The sequence below is a fragment of the Papaver somniferum genome, chromosome 4 (genome assembly GCF_003573695.1).
Source record: "Papaver somniferum cultivar HN1 chromosome 4, ASM357369v1, whole genome shotgun sequence".
Taxonomy (NCBI): Eukaryota; Viridiplantae; Streptophyta; class Magnoliopsida; order Ranunculales; family Papaveraceae; genus Papaver; species Papaver somniferum.
In genome coordinates, this window is record NC_039361.1 from 11,088,329 (window position 1) to 11,099,505 (window position 11,177).

Consider the following 11,177-nt stretch of genomic DNA (forward strand, 5'->3'; position numbering starts at 1 on the left):
TGGGGTTCATCACCCTTGTAACAAATAAAGATCATAATAAAACTCTTTTACCCTCCCGTGGATGTAGACACTCCGATGTCGAACCACGTAAATTATGGTTGTGTGAAACTATTGTTATTTATTTATTTAAATTCATCTTCTACTTGCTGTTTTATGGTTTAGAACTAGATCCAATGATCTTGTTCGTTTGGTTGTTGCTACTAGAAAAAGGGTAGTAACAATAATATAGTGAGAGCGAGGCCACCTAATTACTTAGAAAGACGAAAAGCTATATAAAGAGGAAGGAGATGAGAAAATTAAGTGTTTGATAGGTATATGTGAACAGGTTTTAAGCGACTCTTTTTCCTTTGCCACAACGGACACATAAATACGCTTACTCCGTAATCCGTAATCACACAAGGAATAGGTTTCCGCTTTCGAGCATTTTTTATAGTGGGCCGGGTAAGGGTGAACTCGCAGGTCGGCCATAAATTGCCAGCTCTAGTACTACTATACCGAGTTTCGGTAGGAGTGGTTGCAAAATTCAAAATGCAGAACCTTTCTTTTGCAAGGAGCCCTTCCATCAATGTAAATGAACACCAAAGGTCACGCCTTGGCTTAGTTTAGGTTCGAAGGGCTTCGTTTCAAGATTCGGAGGCTAGTAGTCACTCTTACATGGTCGTTGTCGGAGGTCAATCAATCCTTAATTATTATTATTCCATAAACTCATATAAATAGAGTTTGAGTATTACAGAAAATCTGGTATTCTCCCAGAATATTATGGTAACTAAATATCTCTAAATATATCATCTCTAAATATAATATATTGTCTATTACACCCCCTTAGTCGTAACGGGAGAGGAGCACACGTTAAGACTAGAACGGAAACGAACAAACCATACTCGAGGAAGGCCCTTGGTGAAGATATCTGCATATTGACTGTCAGAAGGGATGTGCAAGACATGAATGTCACCGATACGTACACGCTCACGTACAAAATGAATATCAATCTCCACATGTTTAGTGCGTTGGTGCTGGACAGGATCCCCAGTCATGTAAATGGCACTAATGTTATCACAGTAGACAATAGTGGCACGTCGTAACGGGATGTGAAGCTCGAGAAGTAAATTGCGTAAGCAAGTAGTCTCAGCAACAGCATTGGCCACTCTTCTGTATTCGGCCTCCGCACTAGAACGAGATACAGTAGCTTGTCGTTTGGATGACCAAGATATCAGGTTGTCTCCAAGAAAAATGCAGTAGCCAGAGGTCGACCGACGAGAATCCGGACAACCCGCCCAGTCAGCATCAGAGTACGCAGTCAAACCAGTAACAGTGGAAGCGGACAGAAATAAACCGTGATCAAGAGTGCCCTGAAGATACCTGAGAATGCGTTTAATAGCCTGCATATGTGATTCCCTAGGGTCATGCATAAATAAGCAAACCTGCTGCACGGCATAAGAAATGTCGGGGCGGGTGAAAGTCAGGTATTGAAGAGCTCCGGCTAGACTTCTGTATAATGTTGGATCCTTGAGTGCAGGGCCAAATGTAGTACTGAGCTTCGGTTGTGTATCGACTGGAGTAGCGACTGGGTTGCAGTTCGTCATCGATGCACGAGCAATAATATCCTGTGCATATGAAGACTGTGACAGAAACAATCCTGAATCTGAGCGGGTCACAGTGATACCCAGAAATTGGTGTAACGCACCAAGATCAGTCATAGCAAATTCACGTTTCATTAACTCAATGAAACGACCTAGAAGGGCATCAGTAGAAGCGGTTAAAACAATATCATCCACATATAGTAATAAGTATGCAATTTCCGAACCAGAGTGATAAACAAATAGTGAGGAATCACAAACACTTCCACGAAAACCGCAACCAATAATAAATTGTGCAAAACGTTGAAACCATGCCCGAGGTGCTTGTTTAAGTCCATAAAGAGATCGACGAAGGCGGCAAACATAATAGGGATGAGCAGAATCAACAAAACCCGGTGGTTGATGCATTTAAACCGTTTCAGCTAGGTCACCATGAAGAAAAGCATTTTTAACGTCCAGCTGACGAATACCCCAAGAACGTGATGTTGCTATACTGAGCACAGTACGTATAGTCGCTGGTTTAACAACCGGACTAAACGTTTCAAAACAATCAACTCCAACCTGTTGAGACTTGCCATTGGCTACTAGACGAGCCTTGTACCGCTGCAAGGTGCCATCAGCGTGAAAATTGTGACGGAAGAGCCACATCGACCGAATGATATGGGCGTTCCTGGGGCGAGGAACTAGTACCCAAGTGCCGGTCTTAATCATAGCAAGGTATTCGTTCCACATGGCAGCATTCCAGTTAGGGTCTCGAAGAGCATAAAGATAAGAACGTGGAAGAGGGGAAATTGGAGAGTTGGACTGGACATGAAGGTTCAGTCGCTGAATGGGGCGGAAAATGCCACGGGAAGCCCTAGTAGTTGGGCGAGTAGCTGTTGGAAGAAGTGGGCTGGAAGGGAGGTCGGAGGGAGTGGGCTGGAGGGGTTGGACGGGGCATTGATGGGCTGTGGAGAGGAGACCGTGTTGGGCTGCACGGTAATGGGCTGGGTAAGGGAGGACGGTGGAGAGTCATGGGTAGTGGGCTCAGCAAAAGTGGGCTGGGAAGGACGAGTTGGCTTGGAAGGATGAGTGGCTCGGAAGAAAGAGTGGGCTCAGTGGGAGTGGGTTGGGAAGGACGAGATTGGCGTCGATGAGGGGGAGAGTACAGCTTTGGCTGTTGGTTTGAGACGACTGGGCCGTCAACAGGGACGGAGAAGGATGGAGATGGATGAGTATTAGGAGAGGCTACAGGAGGGGGATATGTGGAGGAGTCTAGGAAGGAGTAAAGAGGATGGATTTGTGGGTCTTGAGAAGGGGAAGAGTCTAGATGAGAGGGACTTGAAAAAGGGAAGATGGTTTCATCAAATGTGACATGTCTTGAAATGATGAATTTGTTTGTGGAAATGTCAAGACAACGATAACCACGATGATTAGATGGAAAACCAAGAAAGACACACCTAGTGGAACGAGGAGCAAGTTTGTGTGGTGTTGTGGAAGAAAGATTAGGGTAGCAAAGACAACCAAAGATGCGAAGATGATCATATGTGGGTTGGCGTCTATATAAGACGGACACCGGAGATTGGAAGCGGAGAATTTTAGTGGGAAGAATGTTGTGTAAGTAGACGGCCATAAGAAGAGAATAGACCCAATATTTATGAGGAACGGAGGCATGGGTCATTAGGGTACGAGTGATATCATTGATTCGGCGAATCATGCGTTCCGCCTTACCATTTTGAGAGGATGTATGAGGACAAGAGAAGCGAAATACTAAGCCGTTTTGACTAGCAAAATTATGAAAAGAGGAATTATCAAATTCGCGACCCATGTCGCATTGGAATGACTTAATTTGGCGTTCAAATTGAGTTTGAACAAAAGAACGGAATTCCAAAAATTTGGTGAAGACTTGGGATTTGAGTTTTAGTGGAAAAACCCATAGATAATTAGTGAAATCATCCAATAAGAGAAGATAATAACGAAAACCCGTGTCTAAATTCAACGGAGATGTCCATAAATCACTATGAATAATATCAAAAGGAGCAGCACTAGTAGAATGAGAGTCATAAAAGGGAAGACGAACATGTTTGCTAAGTTGACAAGAATGACAAAGATTGGGGGAAAGATTCTTATTACATTTAATAAAAGACTTTGTGCGTAAAGCATCTAAGATAGCCCCGCCAGGGTGGCCGAGGCGATTATGCCAAACGTCAGGTGAGCAGACAGCAAGAGAGAATTGGTGAGGTAGTGGCGAAAGGGAGGAATGCACGGCAGAAGTGGTGATGGGATAAAGCTCCCCAGAACTATCACATCGGAGAATATTCTTCCTCGAATTCAAATCCTTCACAGAAAAACCATAAGGATCAAATTCAACAGACACATGATTATCAGTGGTAAATTTACGAACAGAGATTAAGTTTTTGATGATGGAAGGAACGACAAGAGTATTTTTGAGATGAAGGGTGTGAGATGGAAGATCTATGAACCTAGAGCCACTAGCAGTTACCGGAATGCTGCTGCCATTACCCACTAAGATAGACCGCACATTGCTCGAAGGAAAAACATTATGTAAAGTACCTGGATCCGAGGTGATGTGTGATGTTGCGCCAGTGTCCATGTAGAAGTCATCATCAGGCGCTCGAATGCTCATGGAGCTGTATGCTTCGGCAATATCCGATGGTTGAAGGTATTCCGTTGTAGGAGTGACGTAAGCTTGTGGTGAACGGGCTGGTGAGAAGGTGCGTCCGCGACCACGGCCACGCCCACGGAACTGACGACCTCGGCCACGACCAGAGAGATGATGCTGCTGACTCCAGTAAGGTACATCAGGGTATGGGCTTGGGGGAGACGTCCATTGGGGAGCCCAGTTGGGTGCAGTAGGGTGACGTATTGGGCCTGGTGGAGTTGGCAGAAGAGCAGCTTGGTGGCCCATCAGGGAACTGGGCTCGGAACGCTGGTGGGCAGACGCTGAGTGAAAACTGCTGATGACGGAAGAAGAAGTAGCAGGTGAACGCTGGTTGTTGGCAGCCGCAAGGGCAGTATGGGAGCTGAAGTTTGATTGCTGTTCACGGCGAATCTCCTCAGTGCGTAATTGAGAGCGAGCAGTGTCAAAAGATGGCACCGATTGTTGGATGAAGAAGGCAACAATATTGTATTCCTCCGGAAGTCCATTGACAAGTTGTATAACCAAACGTTTTTCATCCATTGGAAAATCAAGATCACTTAGTCGATTCGAAAGTGCCTGTAGTTAATCACAATAATCATCAACATTGTTACAATCAACAAATCTTAGATTCACGAACTTACTTTCTAGGTTAGCGGCACAGCTTCCTTTGTTGTCTTGGAAAATATTTTTAAGATGATTCCATAACTCTTTCGCAGGTTTACCAGTTTTGAGAACTGTAAGCATCAAATCTTTGGCCATGGTGGAGAACATCCATTGACGGCAGAGGGCATCAAGTTGTAGTATGGTGGCAGCATCAAGATCTGGTGGTGGAGCGGAATCGTCAATAAGAAAAACGAGGTTGTGTGCTTGTAGATGAAGTTGGAAAAGGAAAACCCATGAAGAATATTCATCTTGTTTGATATCTAGAGTAATAGGGATCAAAACTTTGATGTTAGAAACGGCGAAAGCCGGATGTAAGGATTTTTTGTCACTTGCCATGGATGATTATTGGTAATTTAGAGAAAGAAGAAGATGGATCGAGGTTGGCCTCGTGATACCATGTCGGAGGTTAATCAATCCTTAATTATTATTATTCCATAAACTCATATAAATAGAGTTTGAGTATTACAGAAAATCTGGTATTCTCCCAGAATATTATGGTAACTAAATATCTCTAATATATCATCTAAATATATACGTCTATAGTCGTTTCCCCATGGATCATATAATCTTTAATATGCTTGAGCTGTCCGAAGATTCTTGAAAGACATGTTCAGGGTTGCTATGAGAACATCTAGGTTGATTGCTTGAATTAATCGGGGCTTATCTGCTTCTAGGTGTAATTAATCTTGCGGGTCTGGCACCGTAATACCAGAATGAATATCTCAAACATTATCTTGAAACTCTATAAACTTTCCATGCATGGATTAGTTAGGACATGTTGTGTCTCGCTTATAATTTCCTTCTCAGTTTTCTATCATATGTGAAGACGTGGTCAGCCTTAGACACGCAAACTCGACAAGCTTACCATCCACATCACCACAAACTAAGGTTTGGTTGGGCAAGAGCTGCAAGACTGGCTGTTGATGTAGCAAGCTACGCGGTACAGCGTGTGTAGTTTGGTCTTGCATGGGTAGAGACGTAGAGTACTGTGCCAAGCCAAAGCTAGGGGGTAGGAGCAACGTGGGCTCATCCGTTTTTCTCTAAACTTCTGTTTTGAGACTTCCATTTTTGCTTTTTTCGATTTAACATTTCTTAGGCCGTAAAAAGATACCCTTATTTGGGAAAAAATAGGAAGTTAATTTCTTTTTTGGTTAAACGGTTGTGTAATAAAACAGTTTTTAAATTTTTTTTTCTACTTTACAATATGTGTCAAAATATAAAGAGGGACCACATACTTGAAGTATGGGCCCGACCACATTGTAGCTGCTCCGTTTAATATATGTATTCATGGTTACGTGGTTACGTCTGCCATCCACCATGTTAACCAACTTTTGTTGATTTCTGATCTCTTTTTTCAAGAGATGCTGCTTTGATAGTTAAGACACCGGTGAAAACTAAAAATGGTAAATATCAGGTACACGTTTCATTATTCGGTGAATCTCTATATCTTCCGTCAGCATTGGCGACCAAAGTTTGCCAACAAAGACAAATAGAAGTGTGAAAGGACAAATAGTCTCACATCCCTAGTTTTCGCATAATGAACTTAAAATATATTCGCTCCGTTTCACAAAGATAGTCCGCTTTGACTTTCTCAAAATATTAAGGAGACCATACTATTTTACTTGACTACCCTTAGTTACTTACCTATATTATTTTAATAAAAATACTAGTAATAAAGACTATCCAAAATTGTTGTGAGAGTTATAAATACGAAATATAAAAGGAAAATTTAAAAGATATCGAATTTATGAAGTATAAACTCTATAAAAAATTTACTTTTTAGAATTAAATGTATATTTTCTTAAAAGGAATGAATGATATATTTGTTAAAACCTAACTCCGCCCTTGATGTCTACTCGGCACATTTTATCGGCATCCATACCTTGATTGTTTTTGTAGAACAATCCAAGTAGGTCTCTTCAGCAGATTGGAACCCAGCTCATGCACGGAACAATAACAGTCATCTTACCTGTAATTATAATATAGTGAGAGCGAGGCCACCTAATTACTTAGAAAGACGAAAAGCTATATAAAGAGGAAGGAGATGAGAAAATTAAGTGTTTGATAGGTATATGTGAACAGGTTTTAAGCGACTCTTTTTCCTTTGCCACAACGGACACATAAATACGCTTACTCCGTAATCCGTAATCACACAAGGAATAGGTTTCCGCTTTCGAGCATTTTTTATAGTGGGCCGGGTAAGGGTGAACTCGCAGGTCGGCCATAAATTGCCAGCTCTAGTACTACTATACCGAGTTTCGGTAGGAGTGGTTGCAAAATTCAAAATGCACAACCTTTCTTTTGCAAGGCAGCCCTTCAAAGGTCACGCCTTGGCTTAGTTTAGGTTCGAAGGGCTTCGTTTCAAGATTCGGAGGCTAGTAGTCACTCTTTAATATGCTTGAGCTGTCCGAAGATTCTTGAAAGACATGCTTCAGGGTTGCTACTATAGGACAAAGGATGGTTGAATTCGGAGTCTTATCTGCTTACTAGGTGTAATTAAGTCTTGCGGGTCTGGCACCGTAATACCAGAATGAATATCTCAAACATTATCTTGAAACTCTATAAAACTTTCCATGCATGGATTAGTTAGGACATGTGGTGTCTCGCAATTATAATTTCCTTCTCAGTTTTCTATCATATGTGAAGACGTGGTCAGCCTTAGACACAGCAAACTCGACAAGCTAAGGTTTGGTTGGGCAAGAGCTGCAAGACTGGCTGTTGATGTAGCAAGCTACGCGGTACAGCGTGTGTAGTTTGGTCTTGCATGGGTCGAGACGTAGAGTACTGTGCCAAGCCAAAGCTAGGGGGTAGGAGCAACGTGGGCTCATCCGTTTTCCTCTAAACTTGTGTTTTGAGACTTCCATTTTTGCTTTTTTCGATTTAACGTTTTTTAGGCCGTAAAAAGATACCCTTATTTGGGTGTAGCTTGTTTAAAGTAAATGAAAATCTTTTTTTCTGATGGAAAACGAAAGAAAAACTTGACTTCCAAATAAACTGATTACTGAACTGGTAATTTTTATTTAATCAAGTCTGCAAGAGACTCCCAAGTCCCATCTAAATGCGTTTGTGATGTTGTACTTGTTGTTTATGTGGTGGAAAAGTAGGGTTAGAGACTTAAGAGTTGGGTTGTTTGAGAGTTGGATTAGGTAAACCATGCAGTCGGTACTGTTCTCAACATATTATTTAGTTAGGTTTCAGAAGTTTCTCTTCCAAAAAAATTGAACGATTCAATTTAATAGCAAGAATATTCTCTTCATCATATAGCATTTTTTTCCCGTTCTCTACGTCCATCGCTCTCTCTAGTATATTGGAAGACTATTTCAGGAGATACTGCTTTGCTACGAGATTATTAGTGGAAGCAGTAAAATATTTGAAAGAAAATGGAGGTTCTCCTCCACTACAATGAGGTGAGATATTGAATTTGCCGTCTTGGGATGTTCTTTATCAACAGCCACCATGTTAACCACCTTTAATATACGCTCGGTCTACGATGTGACCCATTTTTATTTCTTGACACTTGTATAACTTAAAAATCTGCCCCTCTAAATTCTCGTAAAGCATTCACTTTTTAAGAAAAAGTAGGAAGTTAATTTCTTTTTTAGTTAAACAGTTGTGTAATAAAACAGTTTTTAATTCTTTTTTTCTACTTTACAATATGTGTCAAAATATAAAGAGGGACCACATCGTATCCGCTCCGTTTAATATATGTATTCATGGTTACGTGGTTACGTCTGCCATCCACCATGTTAACCAACTTTTGTTGATTTCTGATCTCTTTTTTCAAGAGATGGTGCTTTGATAGTTAAGACATTGGTGAAAACTAAAAATGGTAAATATCAGGTACACGTTTCATTATTCGGTGAATCTATATATCTTCCGTCAGCATTGGCGACCAAAGTTAGCCAACAAAGACAAATAGAAGTGTGAAAGGACAAATAGTCCCACATCCCTAGTTTCCGTATAATGAACTTAAAATATACTCCCTCCGTTTCACAAAGATAGTCCGCTTTGGCTTTCTCAAAATATTAAGGAGACCATACTATTTTTCTTGACTACCCTTAATTACTTACCTATTTTATTTTAATAAAACTGCTAGTAATAAAGACTATCCAAAATTGTTGTGAGAGTTATAAATAAGAAATTTAAAAGGAAAATTTAAAAGATATTGAATTTATGAAGTATAAACTTTATAAGAAATTTATTTTTTAGAATTAAATGTATATTTTTTTAAAAGGAATCAATGATATATTTGTTTCCTCAATTATACTAATTTCTTTAATATTTTAGATTGAGTCACGTTAAAAATGGATTTATGATTATGAAGAATTCAAATGTATATTAGAGAGTTTATTGAAAAAGTATGACTATAAACAGAAACTGGACACAATTTTGAAACTGACGAAAAAGGAATAGAGGACGGTCTTTCAGAAACAGAGGGAGTAATATGGAAGGGCCGCTCCACTCATTGCCAATTGGTTTTGAGTTGGATTCCCGCAGACTTTAACATGGTATCAGAGCTAGGTCCCATAAGCGGGGTGTAGGCCGAATTAGTAGTCGTCGTGACCCGAGTGGGCACATGTACACCTGTGACCGAATGACTGGTCACTCATATGACCTGTACGTGGGGTGGACCGTGACCGATGTCACCTGCACACCCAAGACCCACACGTGCGTAGGTCCACGTGTTAGGCCGAGTGATTGGACTTACACGTGAGGGAGGGTGTGAAAGGACAAATAGTCCCACATCCCTAGTTTCCGCATAATGAACTTAAAATATAATATGGAAAGGACGCTCCACTTATTGCCAATTAGTTTTGAGTTGGATGCCCGCAGACTTTAACAAGAAGAGATAATTCTCGATTCCGGTGGCACCAATAGTCATCTACCTGAACCTGCATATGTGGCGTCTTAATATTTCCACTGGACTTCGTTGGTGTTTCGTATGTGATAATAAAGTATTGGTATACTACGAAACATGCTACGATGTAAGTGAAGATTGATGCTTCAGCATGTTGAATTATGAAATGAGAACAAATACAAATGACTTGATCATTTTTTGTGTTGTTTCTTTTTAAATAAATGAATGTTTATTTATGAACGAGAATTATACGGATCCGGATAGATCGGATTCGATCAAAAATCCGGTCAACGGTTCGTTGTTCGGACAGTAGTTCGGAACGGCATATGTACGTGCATATTCGTTTTATAAATGTGAGTTCGACACTTAAAATTCGTCTTACATATATGATAAATTGATAAATATTATGACCTTATTACGAGACTAATTTTATTTGTATATGATTTATAAGATGGAAAAAAATATTTTAGCGTGATTATTTAACAAGAAGTAAACAATTTAATCGCATAAATGTATTTAAAACGAGTTTATAGACTTTTAAACAAAAAGAAACATATAAAACCTGATCAAACAACTACCAATAGAAAATTTTAACTGAATAATTATATTTAAAAATAAAGTATATACAAAATCAAACAAAAACCAATCAACATAATTCTGGTCGGAGAGTTATCTATGGGAGTTCTAGTTCGGAAATATCATTCGGATTCGGTAAGTTCGCATACGTTCGCGAATCATTCGTGAGGTCCATATAATCCGCGAACTAGATTTGAAGTTCAAATAGTTCGGAAATATCATTCGGATTCGGGCAGTTCGGATACGTTCGCGAATCATTCAGAAATGATTCGGAGAATTACTAACTAGGATCTGAGAATGGAAAAAAAGAAGATAAAACACAACATAGAATAGAGAGACAAAGATAAACAACACACCAATGAACTTAATTAGAGGTAATAAAAAAGAGATGAGTAACATTAATAATTAACAATTGTTTTGTTTCCAAGCCCCGTATATATCCTGGAGTCTTTGAGGGCGACCCCGAAAGAATTATGGGCGACTAATAAGACAAAAATGGGTTGCCCAAAAATAAAATAAAGCTTGTCTCAATTTTTTTTTCAAAATATCTAAAATACCCTTCATAATCGGTAGACAATATTATAATCTGTAATTTATATTGATGTATGTTGGTTTGTGTTATGAAAATTATAATCGGTAGTTAAAACGGTAATTTCATGATGTTAATTTTTTACCGATTGTGGTAGTAGCCCCAAATTCAAATTTTTCAAAAAACAATGAAATTTTAAATTTCTCTATTTACATTATCGGTAGTCTCCTGATGTTTATTATCTACCGATTGTACAATCGGTAGTCTTGTGATGTTCTTTATCTACCGATTGTGGTAGTAGCCCAAATTCAAAATTTTCAAAAACCAATGGAA

At 39.8% G+C, this 11,177-nt stretch overlaps 1 protein-coding gene across 1 annotated transcript; it reads right to left on the reverse strand.

Moving 5' to 3' along the window:
- Positions 1 to 812: 812 nt before the first annotated feature.
- Positions 813 to 1,985, reverse strand: LOC113271997 (uncharacterized mitochondrial protein AtMg00810-like). Its single transcript, XM_026521915.1, has one exon. It carries the CDS (start codon positions 1,983 to 1,985, stop codon positions 813 to 815), a length of 1,173 nt encoding a protein of 390 aa, XP_026377700.1.
- Between the last annotated feature and the right edge of the window lie 9,192 nt (positions 1,986 to 11,177).